The sequence below is a fragment of the Quercus robur genome, chromosome 7 (genome assembly GCF_932294415.1).
Source record: "Quercus robur chromosome 7, dhQueRobu3.1, whole genome shotgun sequence".
In the NCBI taxonomy this organism is placed as follows: domain Eukaryota; kingdom Viridiplantae; phylum Streptophyta; class Magnoliopsida; order Fagales; family Fagaceae; genus Quercus; species Quercus robur.
Genome location: NC_065540.1, coordinates 31,791,846 through 31,809,611, shown reverse-complemented (window position 1 = coordinate 31,809,611; position 17,766 = coordinate 31,791,846). Strand labels below are relative to the sequence as shown.

Genomic DNA, 17,766 nt, shown 5'->3' with positions numbered 1-17,766 from the left:
ATCAAACAATCTTCTTTTAATTTCACTTCCTCCCTTAACCTCTTATCTTCCTCAAAAAGTCCACAAACCCCTTCTTTCTTATCTAGTCTCACCAACTCCCCCAACCTCTTCTTTTTATTCACCCTTACATTTGACCTTTAATAGCTTCCTTCAATGCCTGCAACTTTTTTGCTAACACAAAACTAGGTGTGCCATTAAATGAATAACGATTCCACCAAGATTGTACCCTATCCACAAGCCCCTCTGTCGTCAACCACTTATTCTCAAAACGAAAAGGGCTTTATCCTCTTGCCATTTCCCCTGGCTCTAATAAAATAGGACTATGATCAGAAAGTGGGCACGACAACACCCGCTAAATAACATTTGAGAAGTGCTCTTCCTAATCTATAGTGATGAAAGCTCTACCAATCCTACACATTGAAGTTGTGTCAGAACCTTTTGTCCAAGCAAAATGCCATCCCACCAAAGGTAGATCAACTAGATTGATGTCCTCAATAAATTCAGAAAATCCAAACATTGCCAAACTAAATCTAGTACAGTCCAAACTTTCACTAGGAAAGTGAATCACATTAAAATCCCCAATACAAAACCACAAAATGCCCCAAGAATATTGAACTCCAACTAATTCATCCCATAATAAACCTCTCAAATTACCATCTTTAGGTCCATACACAGCAAGCCCACTCAAGTCCATCTTCCACCCCCTTCCGTCTAACAAACACTAAGAAAGAGCCCACCCAAGCCTCCACTTTTTCCAGCACCCTCCTATCCCCAATAACCAATACTCCACCTACTGTATCCTCAGCATCTAAAGCAACCCAATCCATATAGTGACAACTCCATAAATTGCTCACTGTTTGCCTATTCATCCCAACCATCTTTGTCTCTATTAAACTCACCATATCACATTTACATTCTCTTAAAAGATTCTTCACCCCTTGACGCTTCTAGGAGTTATTCAACGCCCTCACATTCCATGAAATAATTCTAATCTTCATTGATAAAATAATCACCCAATCACCATCATAAACAACACACTATCTCCTATCATAATTTATTGATGAGATGAGATTTCTCATTTCTCAATTCTCGCACACCTTTAGACTTAGCTTTTGTCGTACGTGTCCACTAGATTTTGCTCCTTTCAAAACCCTCGTATCATCCAGCTCCCTTTCAACATGATGCAATAATGCCATACACAACTTTTCATGACACTCCCAAGGATAACCGAACCAACTTGCTAAATCCTCGAATTTTGTATTTTACCCATCTAGATACCTCCCTACTCCCTTCAAAAATCTCCAAGAGGGTTGCTTCTAGTTCATTCAAATTTGGGTAAACTGAATTTAGCAATTGGCATATAAGTGGGCTCTCCTCCCTATCCACACTTGACTCCAATAACCCAACCCATTCCTCACCCAAATTTGCCAATCTATTGCAGCCCAAATTTGACCCATCACAGTTCATCTCCACCGGTATCGATAGTGCATATGAACCTCCTAAACAGGTCACTTCCTTCAACCCTGAAACAACCTGAGGCCAATACACCAACCAAGACACTGTATCCTTAGATCAACCTACCTCTTTGCTTGTTCTTGTCGACATGCCTACAGTCACCTTAGTAACAAACTCACACAGCTTGACAAAGAAAGAATGACCCAAAACATTTCTAGTGGAACTACTATTGTCAAACAAACAGCTACCAAAAACTGCCTATCAACATCCGACACTAGCTCAAACACCCTACTTTCATTTGAAACTAAGAAGTGACGCATTCAAGGTGAAGGCTCAGATATGACTAAGACCTCTCTTTTCTCTTGAATACCCTCCATAAGCTGCAGATTTGGACTTTCTTCATTGGCCTTGGATGTTTCGCCTAACTCATAAGAGCTTGGGCTTGAAAAAATTGAGCCCATGCACCCTTTATTAGTGGGTATGGGCTGACCCCCTGGTACATCAAGTTTTGGGTCCACACACATGGCTTCTTTACCCAAGCACATAACTTGGCTCGGCCCACATTGACCCAAGACTTGAAATTGTGCATTATTTTCTTTCAATTACCTCCACAATTAAATCTCTCCTTGACCAATGTGAACTCTTTAAATCTCTATTTTTCCCACTATCGTTTGAATTTGAAAAACTTAATGGAAATCGTTTATTTATAATGCCCGAGATTTTTGCCCCCTCATCAACAATTCCATATTCAACTGGACTCCTCCAACCCCCGGCTCCCCCGGCTGTTGGGAGTGGTTTATCACCAGTCTTTCCCATTGATGCTATCTTATTTATTTGAGATTGACGTTGGTTCTTCAAATCAGTGGGCAGAACCACTGTTTCCTCTGCTTCACTTTTCCCTTTGCCATCGACAAGAGCTTGCCTTATTTGCACCACCTCCTCTTGTTTCTTTTCCCCTCTAACCACTTCCATGAAAGACCGATCTGACTGTACCACTGAGTGCCTCTTGCTGTTCTGTACCAAGTTTTTTTCCATGACCTGGAGCCACCAAAGCATAATTGGAGGTTTCCAACAGTTTTCTTAATTCAAGTCCAAACCCCCTCTTGCTCCTCTTTAATTTTCCTTCAGGTATAATAATAGCCTTTCTTCACCCACCAACTATGAGCTCCGTCATTGTCAAGTATTGGTCAAAGGCATTTGAAGACCGTTGACATTTGTAAGCTATGTCACCATCCCGAAAGTTGAAAAATTGTTTTGCACTATCTTCAATGACACTTTTCTTAATTTTATTCATCAACCACTGTGCCGCTTTCTTGCCCATAAGCATTGATCTCATGAAATGCTTACCACATTCAATTATACGTAACACAAAAAAAATTCCCCTCTCCTCTAACACCAATGGGATTAGCTTAGATTCAATGAAAAACTACAAATTCCCCCCATGCCGATCTCCTCAGTTGTCACAAAGCAATTTTCTAGCTAATTTGTGGTAGCTAGGCCTCCAACACGATCTAGAGTGAGAGAGACCCAAGTACTATCTCTGTCATTTAGAATCAGAACGGCACATTGTGAATAGGTAGAATTATAGTAAAATGTAATTGGTTTTTGTGAGAATAAAAACGAAATAAATATTAAGAATAGTAACAAAGTAATAACAAAAAACAACAGAATAAGTAACCATAAAAAATAAACCAATAAGCTATAGCTCAATTGGCACTTCCTCCTTCCATAATAATAGGATGGAGGGTGAGGTCATGCGTTTAAGACCCATTGGGTGCATGCGTAACTTACCAATCAATAATAATAATAACCATAAGAAATTTAATAGTAAATAAACAAAATAAAAACAATGACTACAACAAGAATAAGAGTATTAAAAATAGGTTTTAATTAAATGCAAGAATAATAAAAAAAGAAAGAAGATAAAACGAAAAGGGTAGAGAGAGAGAGAGTGTTCAAGACGACCATATTAAACCATAAATGGCCACTTACCCTGACATATTAGACACCACATTTCCAACTTTAAAGTAACAAAAAAAAAAAAGGACCAATGCTTGGAAGCCTCATAAAGAAGCGGCTACTATGTTTATGCAAGCTTCAAACTCTTGGCTCAACCCTGACCCTGAGGGCAGGAGCTGAGAACCTTCTCCAAAGACCTCCCAACTGTGCTCATTATCGATTCTGCCTTCATTGAGTCCTGGAGGCCCAACATGTACCCTCCTAAGAGTTCTTCCCACTTCATGCAGCCTCTTCAATGAATATTGAGAGAGAGAGAGAGAGAGAGAGGCTGATGAACTTGAAGCAGGGCTAACGAGTGCAGATCTGAGTGGTTGTAGTGCAGATTGAGTGCAAGAGTATATCTAGAGAGGGAGAGAGTATGTCTAGAGAGTGGGAAGTCCGTCACTGTGTGGATCAAAGTGCTTTGATTATGCAAGGTTATCAAACATCCATCTTTTTCCTTTTCTTTTTCAAACTTTTTTAGGTCATGTGTCTGTGCCATGTCTTGATTGTGTCCAAATTATGTATATATTTGCCAGATAATTTGCAGACACGCATGCAGCCGTGTCTTAGTCCAACACATTCACATAGGGGCTTTTCCTGTGTTTGTGCTCCTTAGGTCGGGCCTCTCTCTCTCTCTCTCTCTTCTTCTTCTTCTTCTTTTATTTTTATTTATTGCGTTTTTTAAACATTACTGGCTACCTGTTCTATGTATTGTTAGTAGATAATTATGCTCTTTTGTCAGTACTTGCTTTTTAATACAACACACACCAAACATGACAATGCTTTTCTCTTGCTAACCTTATATTTTATCTTGCCAAGAAATTCCACATTCACATTATGCTTACAGGTTTTGAGTTATGATGGTTTGCATTCCCCTGATTCTTTGGCAGTCACAGCAGCTGGGATAGCAGTGTAAGCCTGATAAATTTTCATTTGCTCCCCCATTCCTATGAGGATTTACAGCATGTTATTACATTTAAGACATCAATGTTTCTTTAATCCTAATCATTTAAAAATTACAGAGCTCTTTCAGAAGTGCCCAACTCAAAAGCAGTTGCAGGAGTTCGAATTGGTCTTATTGGCGATAAGTATATTGTGAATCCCACATCGAAGGAGATGGAAGAATCTGAGCTGGACTTGTTGTTAGCTGGTACAGATAATGCAATATTGATGATAGAGGTAAACTCCTTACTCTTTTTTTTTTTTTTTTTTAATGTTTAATTTTTCTTTTGTTTACCTTTTTATTTTTCATTTTGTATATTTAACGGATAAGTGGATGACAATATCCATATATTTACAATTTATTTTTTTGATTGGTGAGTATTTTTTTGATAGATTGACTGGTAAGTTATACACACATCTAGTGGGTTTTGAACTTAGGACATTACCCTTCACCCGTTCTTATGTCATTGACTATATTTCTATTTTTAGGAAACTTGGAAACTGATCTTTAGTCTTTACAAATGGAGTACCTTTGTGAGCATTATTGCCAATTCTTATGTCATTGACTCAAATGGCATTTTCTCCTCTCACAAAAATGAGTGGAGGGTGAGGTTGTAGGATCAAAACCAATTGAGTGCTTATATAAATTACCATATAGACTTCTTTACCAAATTTCATTTCCCTTAAGAAGTATTTTTATTAATCACAAGATCGAAATGCTATAAATCTTCTTGCACGTGCTACATTGGAAGAAGGAAAAGAACCTATTGTAGAACAAGGAGCTCCGATACCAAGTTTGATGCAGCACAATAAACTTTAAAAGGGTGACTTGTGTATGGGAAACAAAAGAATGATATTACAAGAGGGATGGGACCTAGGAGTAAGCATCTAGTGTTTGCTTGGAATCAACATCAAGCATGATAGGAACCTAGGTATCAGTACATGGGCTTACCTGGAATCAGCACAAAGCATTGGAAGAAAACTTTTGACCCAAATTTAATAAATCCATAATCAACTGCTTACAATACTGCATTTTGGGGCCTTTTAATAGGACTCCCATATTACATCATAAAAGGAAAGGAAACACATTTCTAACCTAACAATGAAAGGATATTACTTGTAATCAATTATTTTAAATGGGATGTAGGATGGAGGGATTAGTGGGCTCTGGTAATACCTAGAAATGCATCTTTGCAGTAAGGTAGGTTTTCTTGGGTATATGGTGACTAATAATGGAATTGCGATTGATGAGGGGAAGGTTAATGTCATTCTAGATTGGCCTGTTCCATGATTAGTGGCTGAGGTAAGAAGTTTTCATGGTTTAGCATCATTTTACAAGAGATTCATTAAAGGGTTCAGCACAATTGCAGCACCACTCACTGACTGTCAAGCTGTCTACTATTGCATGGGATGAGGCCAAGCAACAAAGTTTTAAGGTCTTGAAAAGCTGTCCTTACTGCAGCACCGGTATTGCAGGCTCCTGGCTTTGAAAAGATCTTTGAATTGGATTGTGATGCTTTTGGTTTGGCATAGGGGGTGTTCTCAGTCAAGAGGGTAAACTAGTGGCATACTTCATAGATGCATGATCTATCAACAAAGCAAACAGACAACCACCAATGCCTAACAAGCCTTGGACTAGCATTAGCATGGACTTTGTGCTTGGATTATCCCCTACTACTAGAAGATCAGACTCTATTCTAGTGGTAGTGAACAGATTCTCCAAGTGGCCCATTTTGTGGCTTGCAAGAAGACTAATGATGCCTCCAATATTGCTGGTTTATTTTTTGGGGAGATTTGTAAGTTGCATGGAGTTTCAACCAACATTGTGTCTGATAGGGATGCCAAGTTCCTTGCCCATTTCTAGAGGACTTTGGAAAATTGGTATAGATTTGCAGTACAGTACTAATTTCCATCCTCAAATGGATGGATAGACTAAGGTGATCAATAGGAGCTTGGGCAACCTCCTAAGGGTGTTTTGTGAAGGACAAACCTAAGGAATGGGAAAATCTTTTACTTATAGCAGATAACTCATCTACCAATAGAACGACTCAACACTCTCCCTTTGAGATTGTTTATGGGATGCAACCAGCCAGTGTTCTTAACTTGTCAAGATTACCATTACCCAAGAAGGAGCGTTCGAAAGCCACTGTATTAGCTGACTTTGTACAACAGCTACATGCAGATATTAAGACGAAAATAGAGGCCAACAAGGCTAAGCATAAGGCACAAGCTGACATGAAGAAAAGGCAAGTGATTTTCAAGGAAGGTGACCTAGTATGGCTGATCTTGACCAAGGAGAGGAACCCTGCTGGACCTTATACTAAGTTGCAGCAAAAGAAGATTGGTCCTTGTCCTATAGTACATAAGATCAATGACAATGCCTACCTAGTCAAGCTACCTGATCATCTATGCTTTTCTAACAGTTTCAATGTACATCACTTGCACCCCTATCATGCACCAGATCAGCTTACCACAAGCCACACTTGAGGAAAAGTGTTTTCCAAAGAGGAACAGTCCTAATGCAGTTGATTTTTAAAGCTAGTTGTTACTAGTACTTATGTTGTATGATAAGTAGTTCCTTTTACTTATAATAGCCCTTATCACTTGTAACAGAAAGTTAATTAGTTGATGGGTTGTTAGTGATAAGTGCAATAGCATATCAGTTAGTTAGAGAAGTTTGTTAGGCTTTAGCCAATCAATGGCAGCCACATGGTGGGTTCTTGTAACTAGCTCAGCAGCTTGCTTATGTAACTATAAATAACCAAGGCTGCCCTCATGGTAACTAGTTGAATATTGAATCCAAGAAATCTTTACCTATAAGATATTATTCCAAGAATGTGTCTCTTGAAGAGTTAGTTCATTCTTTCTTGTAAGCAACTTAGTTTTCTAAAACAGCCTTCCCTTTCACTGATTTCCTCCATCAAGACCACCTGTTCCTTCAATGCCCTTTTGCCTCTTATTTATGGTCCTTTGTTTTTAGTTTATTTGGTATATCCTGTGTTATGGCAAAACAAGTGGTTGATAGAATAATAGAATCTTTGAAGGGGAGGAGCGTTCTATTATTGAGTTGAAGTGTGTTTTCCTTCTGTCTTTATTTGAACAGAGGACTGTTTTTGAGTGGTATTCTGTTTTGAGTGGTCTTGCCATACCCTCTGTTTTAGATTTCGTAGATTTATGTAATTTTTAGTAGGCTTTTGCTTTCTTTGTACACTCCCTGTGTATGAGAAGTTGTTTTCTCATTCTTGTTATTTTTTCGTATTTTCAATAAAGTTTTTTATTTACCTATCAAAAAAAAAAAATTATCTTTCCTTATTCACTGTCCACAAGTCTGTTGGTGGCAGATTAGGAATAAATTAAGAAGTAGAATGCTAAACCAACAACAAGCGTATGTAAACAAATCCTCCAATTTGTTCTACGTTAGTTTGTTTAAGAACGCATATGAACTTTGGGCAATTCTTACTGATTATTGCTCATATCCAAACATCTGATTGGTGAATGCGACACCCATGAACTTCAGGCAGAATCTTGGGCAAGAACATGGTTGGCTCCCTGGTAAGATGGTCTTCCCTAGAAGAAGAGTTTTGTACTAGATGGTGAAGATGAAGGGAAGGGTTGAAACAAAGTACAAACCTTTAATTGGATTATAACATGCTCTACAAAAGTTTGTTGCTGACTTGCATAATGTTTTTGTGGAGAACTGACAGATTTTGGGTTCTGTTTTAATTTCTAATGATTGTGCAAGCTGGATTAGAAGTAGATTTCCTTGTGCTATTTGCAAGCTAGATATTGAAAAAGTATATGACCATGTGGATTGGTACACATTCTGGTTTCTTCAGCAGTATATTTCCTAAGTTTTTTAATTCGTATTGAGATTTACAGTTGGGTTGTGAGATAAACAATATATCCTTTCTAGTCAAGATCTCTATTATCACTAACCTGGTTTGTTGCGATTTATTATTGCTATAGTTGATTAATGGAGAACAAATTACTTTGATAAAGGAGATATTGACTTAAAAGAATGTATTGGTTATCTTTTCCCAGTGTTAAATACAGTGTGATCTTTAACAATTGCTGTGCTTGCTCATTTTCATGCTTACTCTCATTAAACAGATGTGTTAACTTGTTCATTGCAGGGTTACTGTAATTTTCTCCCAGAAGAAAAGTTGCTGCGAGCAGTAGAAGTTGGGCAGGTTGTTTACTTCATTTAAGTATGTAGCTTAATTGCTACATTGTTATTATTTCTATTTTTCTAGTTTAAAGAACACAATGCTAAATAGCCTATTGGGTATTTTTTGGTCAAGTTTTTAATTTGTTTTTTTTTTTTTTTTTTTTTTTTGGTAAAATTTAATTTGATGTTTAATTGGCTTGTCTTGCCCCTTTACATGTCAAAGTTTCATGGCCTTGTCTGTTCTTTTAGACGTTTTCTAATGTATAAGCAAAGAGGGTCTCAATCTAAATTTGACCCAAATAAATGAATGAGGGTCTCTATAAGAACTTGAATTTGACTATATATATAGAGTGGTACTTCATAAATTGTATTGTCAGGTAGCACCATGCATCTCTCCTAGTCGTGTTTTCCACAAGCTAGTGACATTTCTAAGGGAGCACATGTCAACATTGTGGATTATAACTTAGTTTGGTACATTTGTATGTAATTGTTCGGACAGAATTGTGCTAGCAGTTCATGCTTTTTAACTTCTCATCGGTCAGTTGATTATTAGGATCTGTTTGGATACCGTTTATTGCTGAAAACTGAAAATTGAAAACACTGTAGCAAAATAATTTTTAAATATGTGAATAGTGTCGTAAGACCCATTTTTAATGAAAGTTTGGCTGAAAAAAGAGGTTTGTGGGTCCCGTAAACAGTGCACAGGACCCACACGCAAAACGCTGGATGCACAAACGTTGGACGTTTGCGCTACCCAAACGTTCACTTAAAGTACTTTCTTGATGTTATGTGGTGAAGTTTATTGATAAGTTCTTGTTTTGACCCTATGAGTTGTAATTGATCTAGAAGTCATTTTATTAAGAGTCATTTTATCTTTTGACCTGCTTTCTTTGTAAAATATAATTTTTTTTGAAGTGTATACCTTGTCATTTCTGGAATATTTGCAACTACCTCAGGAAGTGAGAGTTTAATTAGCAATTGTTTCTTCTAGTGAAGTATCCCTCAGCAGCAGATGAATCTGCATAGATGGATAACTATTTACCTGTTTGCTAATATCAGGATGCAGTACGAGCAATTTGCAATGAGGTGGAGGCTTTGGTTAAGAAGTGTGGGAAACCAAAAATGCTTGACGCAATCAAATTACCTCCTCCTGAGCTATATAAGCATGTGGAAGTATGTTTTATATCCCTTTTATTTAATCAATATCATCATCTCTCTCTCTCTCTGAATTGCAAGTATTAATTTAAATTTATTGCATACTTTTTTTCATTGGTAAGTTACGATGGGTCTTGAAGTCATGACCTCACCCTCTACCTAGAACTTGTAAGGGGAGCTACCAGTTGAGCTAGAGCAGCATTTATTGTGTACTTAGGCAGCTTACTGAAGGGTGTATTTGGTCTTTTCTTTAATAATTTTTTTTCCCAATGTTTTGTGATGTGGATGATAAATGGGAATTTTGAATGATGGATAATGTATTGGAAAGGTAATGTATTTTACAAGGATTGGATCTTCTACAGTGTTTTATTAACCGGTAGCATTTTGCAATGCCTCGTGTTTTTATAAATTGGTCAAAGGGTATAGAAGAAGCCATGTTATTCATTATCACAAGCAGCTGTTTTCCCATTGATATTAGTAACAACAGCTCTTTTTTGTTATGATGTTGGATTGTGTCCACATCCCATCCCCCCCCCCCCCTCCCCCCCCCCCACACACACACACACACACACACACACAAGAAAAAAAAAAGAGAAAAACAGGAAAAAAAATTTCTTGCTCAAATAATTGTTTCTGTGGCGCCTACAAGTTGCGCCATTTTAGCAAGGTGGGGTTGGATGGGATGCTAGTGGGGGAGTTTAAAAGTCACTGCTTGTTGAGGGTGAAGCTTCTCATGCTAGCAGTGTTGAGGCATTCTTCATAGGGCACCAACATGAGTGTTTGTGGTGGTACTGGTGCTCATGTGAGCTTTTGGCAAAGGATATGGACTAATGGCCTTGGGTCCGAGGTGGGGTTTATTTTTTATTTGGGTTTGGAGGGGGATGTGGTGTGATAGTTGGATTCGATTTTTTATTTTGATATTATATCCAAAGATTATTTGGGGGAAAGAAAGTTGATCCATAAGGTTGAAAATAATTGATTGATAAAAGTGAGGGAGTAAGGAATTTAAAACACACTTTTTTTTTTTTTTTTTAAATGGGGGAAAAGTCTCCTTAAGTAGATACTGATGCGGATTCTTCTATGCCATTGGATTTGTTTGCAAATGTGACATGTTATAAACCTCATATTGGATACTACTCGTTAATAACAAATTGGCATTTTTATTGGAGGTTCTTTGAAATTTGGCTGTCGTACTTGGGGATGCTCTCCAAGTAGTTAGTCATTGACACAACTAGGAGAACGTTAATCATATTTGCATGATACTCCCCGTAATTGCTTTTATAATACAGATCAATCTAGTACATGTTTGATGTGGGATTGACATGTATTTGTGTGATGCATTTACATACCAAATCATTGTTAACTCACATTCCAAATCCTTGGAAAATTTTGGTATGAGTTTCCTCAATTTCCTTCACTTACATTCTTGATATCCTTGTAGTTAGAGTTGTAAAATATGAAGATTTAGGGTTACATGAGAAGAATGAGGAAGAGAAGAATAGAGAGAGACAGACAAAGAGGAAAGAAAGAAAAGGTCTAGGGCATAGTCAATTAGGCCCACACCTTAGCATATATTTATATTAGGGTTTATAGCATGATTACAAAAAACAAAAATACCCTTATTAATATGCTAATATAAGAATAACTAGAACTAATAACACTTGTTTTGTGTTGCATGCAATGCCAACAAGATACACGGTGCTGCTATGTTAGTTTTGATACTATTTATCATGACATAGGGATCTCCTCAAAAGGTATAGTACACTTCTGGTGTAACTAAACAAACACCCGCTCTAAGGGACTAAATATTCCTAACCATTGATGACTCACATACCGAATCCTTGACGTGAGATATCATAATGCCCCACAATAGATAGTATCCAAAGACCAACACTTAATCATGTATGGGATTAGGTTGTATACAATATAGATAACTATTTAGAAAACATAGTCATACTCAAAATATAACTGTCGAATATAATTTATGCAAACCTCACATGAACAGATGCTTTCTTGTATATATATATATATATATATATATATAGAAATTATAGCATTCACAATTAGAGTACACTCCAGAAATTTAATTCATGTATTTATAGTCAAACATTAAACGCACAACTCAAATATGAAGGCAAGTATTTCTATGCATTTTAGGTATCACACACATGCACATCAATTGCACAAATTATGTAAGATTGGGAGAGAAACTAGGGTGTTGGATCCAAAAGACCCTTATATGTGGTTGGTTTCAATATTAAAGCTTCATCTTAGTTAAACTTGTTATTCTAGGATTTCGTTTCAATTTCTCCATCCTCGATTATTTCTGTATCTTTTTCAGTACTTTGGATAATTATAGTTATTGGAATATGAATTGTATTAAGTGGTAAGTATAATAATTCACCGTGTGCAGGAAATTGCTGGAGATGAGTTGGTGAAAATCTTGCAAATTAGGAACAAAATACCTAGAAGAAAAGCTCTCACATCATTGGAAGAAAAGGTTCTGACTATACTTACTGAAAATGGTTATGTCGAAACAGATACAGTTTCAGGAGCTGCTGAAACATTACCAGATTTATTTGAGGATGAGGATGAGGATGAGGAAGTGGTTGTGGATGGTGAAGTAGATGAAGGGGATGTTCATATAAAGCCAAATTCACGAAGATCTAAGCCATTGGTAACTTACAATTATAAAGTATTTATAGAATTGATGATGTTGAAATTTTAATTTGCCTTTATGGGTTAACAATTTAATTCCTTTTTTTTTTTTTTTTTTTGTTGTTGAGGTTTTTAGAAATTTTTATTGATGAATGAATTATTTCTGATCTATCTTCTATGTTGTTAAATTTATAAATAGCATATTGTGACACAAATGTCGATTGATTACAATTATTGTTCTTTTCCAGCTTTTTTCTGAGGTAGATGTGAAGCTAGTTTTTAAAGAAGTAACATCAAAATTCTTGCGAAAGCGCATTGTGGAGGTAAGGTGCTTTCTTTTTGTGAAATCGATGATTGGTACAAAAATGAACATATTTCCCTTCCTAGTAGTGCAGACTTATAAGTTGGTGTTAGTAACATTTCATTCAAGTTGCCATAACTATTATAGAGACATTGGGATTACCCGGTAACTAGTTCTGGTGGGTGGGGTCAGTTGCCTGTAGGAATTTGATTAACTATGAGGATTGTTGTACAGTATGCTCTGTGACATGCAACTAATCTGAGTGAAGTTCTCCTACGTCATCAAATAAAAAAGAAAAAAGATAGGTGTTACAACTTAGAACAGATGCAAAGGTTTATTGTTGTCTTGGGCATCCCTATTCTATTAAGGGATTTCATGATGAAATAATGGGGTATTTTGAGAGTTGAAAGTCATTGGAAAACTAGTCTTGGGGGTAGACAGAAATGCCATAGTTCTTCAACAAAGGACTTAAGGCAATGGAAGAATTTAGAGTCTTGTATAAATTATCGTGCAAGGAGTGGATTCTGTAGAAGAGCCAATGGTAGGGTTAAATGATTTGAGGAAGAAATTATCAAAAACTGTGGGAGGGTTGTTGATAAGGTAAGATAAACAAATTGTGGAAAGGGTTGGCTTCTGCTCTGGGGGATTTACTTTGTTCAGTTTGTTGGAAATATTGAGGATAGCTCTGAATGGGTTTCTTGAAGGGGTGTACGAGCCAAACAAAGATAGGGAGCTTGGAAAATTATGGGTTGATCTAATATAAGTAGTAGAGAAGTGGGCTCTTTGATGCGTGGCAGGGCACTTCAATACTGTTTGCTATTCTCATTAGAGAGCTAGAGCTGTCAAATTTACTAGAGCTATGATGGAATTATTAAACTTCATTGACAAGATGCATCTAACAGAATCTGAAAGGGGTTCCTACGCATGACATACAACTAGTACATTCCTGCTATGTCCCGGAAAGATAGATTCTTGGTTTCTACCGAGTGGAAGGAACATTTTGGGGATTCTTTGAACCTGCTGACCTGTGTCAGATCTTTGCTCAAAAAAGTTTCAACTTGTATGATAAATTTTGTTGACATATTTTTGCAATTTTTTTTTTTTAGAAAGTATAGAAAGTAATAGAGATTCTCATTTTAAGTTCTATCTTGGTTTACATCTTCATTTTATTACTTTGTTGTTGGGTAGGTAATAAGTTACCATTATTAACACACAAACCAAAATAAATTGACCAACCATTTAATAATGTTATGGTCAACTTTTACAAATGAAATGCTTTGTCAATAACATTGTCAACAGTGACAGCAACCAATAGATAGTCTAGGCAAAGTATAATGATAAACTTATCATGATTACCTTATTTATGAGTCAAATGAAATGGGCAAGAGAAAGAGCACCACAAATTATTAACTGTTTGAGTATATGTAGTTGCTAAACATCTCCAAGGACACATGTAAAATAGCAAAAAACTGAATGTGGGAGAGGAATATTACTTGACCATTAGTAAACTAGAACTTCAACTAGTTTATACTTTGACTCTCTAAGATTTGCAGAAAAAAAAAGGTCTCTAAGATTTGTCCCATTCTTAACTGTATAGAGGTCAAATATCTCAAAGCATTCTTCTACACCAAGGCCGCAAATTAAACCACACCCCCCCCCACCCTCCCACACGCGGCAACTGATTTCCCAACCGGCAAGCACATTTGATAACTTCCTTCTGGCATTAAATATTCTTCCCTCCCTTACATAATAGGGGAAGCTTATGTTAAACGCTGAAAAAATCAATAAAAAATATATTTACTGCTTACAGCTATATAAACATTCAACAAAAAATTCATAACCCTATCATTTCATACAGATATAACCAAACTTTTTGAGTGAGCTATTTACAGTAAATATAGATCAAGATCCAAAGGGCCATCCAAATCCAAGTTTTAGTTTGACTAGTCACATCCAAAACAATCACAAAAAAATTAACCCTATGTTTGAATGGAGGGAGAGTAGAGGGGAAGGTCCGCTTGCCTTCATCTCTACTCTCCTCTTGTCTTACCTCATCTCCTTTTATTCCAAACATACCCTAAAGCTCAACTCAAGATGAACAAAAGTATCCAAGATGGTCAGAATCCAAGTTTACAAAAATGCATTTATGAGAATGTCACATATAAGAAAATCATTAAAAGAAAACTCATATTTATGCCAGCAAAATGAAACTGGCCTTCCTGTTTTAGTAAGCAGCATTCTCTCTATCTTTATGCTAGAAAATTGAAACTGACCTTCCATGACTGCAAGATATTTATTATGAGTTAAGATGCATAGATGGTGAAAGATCAGGGAAAATTAATGTATTAATTAGAAAGAATGTTATGCATTAAAATGAATATCTAAAACTGATAGTAAGGAGCAACCTCCTGGAAGTTCATACTTTGTTCTGTAGTCTTTAAATTACTAAAAATTGTTTAAGCGGTTGGCTATATTTTGAAAGAATTATAGTTATTGAGTTTAAAAGGTGGAAGATTAGGAAAGAACAGACAATTTTTACGGTAGCTAAACTGTAATTGAGGGTTATGTTGTTGGTATTTCTTGATAGAAACTACTGTTAAGAGCTGAGATCTTATAATGAAGGTGCATGGTCAGCAAAGTTTAAGGTGCAGACTGTAGACCAATGGTAGTTTTAGGTTTAAAATATTGGAAAAAGTAGGGTAATTTGAGGCTGTACATAATGTAACTGCTGAATACTTGAGAGAAAAATAATTGCAGCCGAGTAGAATTTATTTTTTTGAATGCTACAGCTGAGTAGAATATTGAAGAAGTGTAGTAGAGAATATTTAATTAGGATTAAGGCTTAGTTGAGTTGAGTTGATAATATTCAATAGAAGCTGAAGGAATGTCTCGAATTCCTCTAAGAGCTGTTCATTCAGATTCATCAATAGCTAGTTATTTTCTTCTTGAGGCGGGTTTTCATACCTAGGATACCTTAGGCCTTGCTTCTGGGTTTATTAGGGCTATGTAAAACAATTTGGATCCTTTTGTCAACTTAATATGACTGATGCAAGCAAGTTATTTCTTAAATGATTTTTTGCTGCACTTATTACAGGGTGGTAGAAGAAGTGACGGACGCGCCTTAGATGAAATACGTCCTATTAACTCAAGATGTGGATTACTTCCAAGGGCACATGGAAGTGCTCTTTTCACCCGAGGGGAAACACAGGTTTGATGCAATCTAATTTTGACTTTGAATACAGGCCTTCATGACTACCCGCTGATGTTTATTTTCCTGCATGTGTGTACTTGGAACTCCTTTCTTTTCTTTTCTTCCCATCGATACAAGTTTATATAAAAACATGTTTACATGATTAACGATTGAGTGTGTGGGTGTGTATGTACATATGCATGTGTTGCGTGTGTGCATGGGGATTACTTTGTGTTCTACATGGCTTGCTTCTTTGAAACAGTTACTCCAACCCACTGAGTAATGTTGCCTTTCCTAGTGTTTGTTTCTTTAAAGCATTTACTTCTATCCACTTAATCATATACTTCTTAGTGTTTGTTACCAAATAAATGGGAAGTAATTGCACTGAACAAAAGGAAAGAGAAAAAATTAACATTTGCCAAGTGCTGCCTCTTGCCCCTTAAGGGAGATTTTATAGTTCAACAGTAGGAGGGGTGGGTTTTGGGCATATGACTGCACTGAAGAAAAAAAAGAGATCAGAAATAATGGTAATTGTTCGGTGGTTTGACCCCTTTATAGTTCCACATTTAACCCATGTGAGGGGTAGGTATGTGTTGAATTTTGTAGAAATCTATGCTAGGTTAATTTGATTTTCCCTAATATTGGTTTTATTATACTTAAATAATAATATATGGACTACAAATATACCCTCATAAGGGTTTAAAAAAAAAATTTAAATAATATCTGGACTACATATTCCAACACTCTCCCTCAAGCCATAGCAAAGATATTGCATAAGCCCAGCTTGCTTAGAATGGTATGAAAAACACTACATGGAACTCCTTTAGTTTAGAATTTTTCTAATTGCTCTCCTATCTACATCAATGGAGTACAAATAATGTCATCATCTAGCTTCTCCTTGATGAAATGCATGCCAATTTCATCATGTTTAATCCTATCATGTTGTACAGGATTGTGAGTAATATTAATAGCTACCTTGTTTTGATAATTCAATCATATAGGTTTGATGCAACAGTAATCGTGGTTTCTGGAACTGATTTAGAGCAAAGAAGAATAGGAGAATAGAAAGTGTACACGGAAGAAACAAGCCCAAAATAGGGCTTCAGAGAATGATTCTCTAAAATATGTATTTTAATAAGTAAAAGATTTTCTACATTAACCCATACTTGACATATAAATAGCACTACACTACATTCTCTAGTGACAATAATTACTCTCCCTAGCTCCAAGATCATGCATTCAAAAGGTCATGAAACTCAAATTAGGACGTATTGACCGACTTGAAATTCTACACAAACTACAACATAAAGGAATAAAAAATAAATTGACCAGACTTCAAGAAATATTAAATGCATTTTTGAAAAATCATATGTAGCAGGCTGTATCCGTCTCCCTTGATTTTAGAAAGCTTGTCCTCGAGTTCAAATTCAGATCCTTCCCCCAATCTATTGGATGTCCAGTCATTCCTTTCCATCCTTTTTTTCTCAACAATAAAAGTGGAACCAACATGCTCCTGGTCAATCTTTTCTCGCTTGTGATAAACCTTGCTGAACGAATTCTCAGTTGTAATTTGTTTTTCCAAAGTGTAGCACATGAGACAAATGCTAAGAATAAATCAGCATTGTTATGGGCATAAGCTAGGGGCAAATCAGTAAATCAATGTATTCATTTATATAAATAATATTTAATATGTTATGGTAATTAGTTTGATAAACCTGATACATGTCTTTCTCCCACAACATGGTTCAGAGTAATGTTAGTGACCATCTGCTGGTGTGAAAATCGTGTGAGTAGTCCTTTTCATTTAGTTCATTCTAATATTTGGGGTCCAAACATCCAATAAACACTCCTTATTAGGATTTAGAGATTTTTTCATTTTTGTTGATGATTATTCTA

General features: G+C 36.3%; 1 protein-coding gene across 3 annotated transcripts in view; it reads left to right on the top strand.

The window, feature by feature from the left end:
* Nucleotides 1-17,766, top strand: part of LOC126693113 (polyribonucleotide nucleotidyltransferase 1, chloroplastic) — a 68,776-nt gene that overhangs the window by 22,802 nt on the left and 28,208 nt on the right. For 2 of the 3 annotated variants that reach the window (XM_050388992.1, XM_050388990.1), the window contains exons 6-12: nt 4,304-4,368; nt 4,479-4,635; nt 8,532-8,588; nt 9,626-9,739; nt 12,135-12,398; nt 12,628-12,702; nt 15,775-15,888. In XM_050388992.1, the coding sequence (XP_050244949.1) occupies nt 4,304-4,368; nt 4,479-4,635; nt 8,532-8,588; nt 9,626-9,739; nt 12,135-12,398; nt 12,628-12,702; nt 15,775-15,888 (846 nt within the window). The remainder of the gene's footprint in view (nt 1-4,303; nt 4,369-4,478; nt 4,636-8,531; nt 8,589-9,625; nt 9,740-12,134; nt 12,399-12,627; nt 12,703-15,774; nt 15,889-17,766) is intronic. The other variant, XM_050388991.1, reaches the window with a different exon arrangement.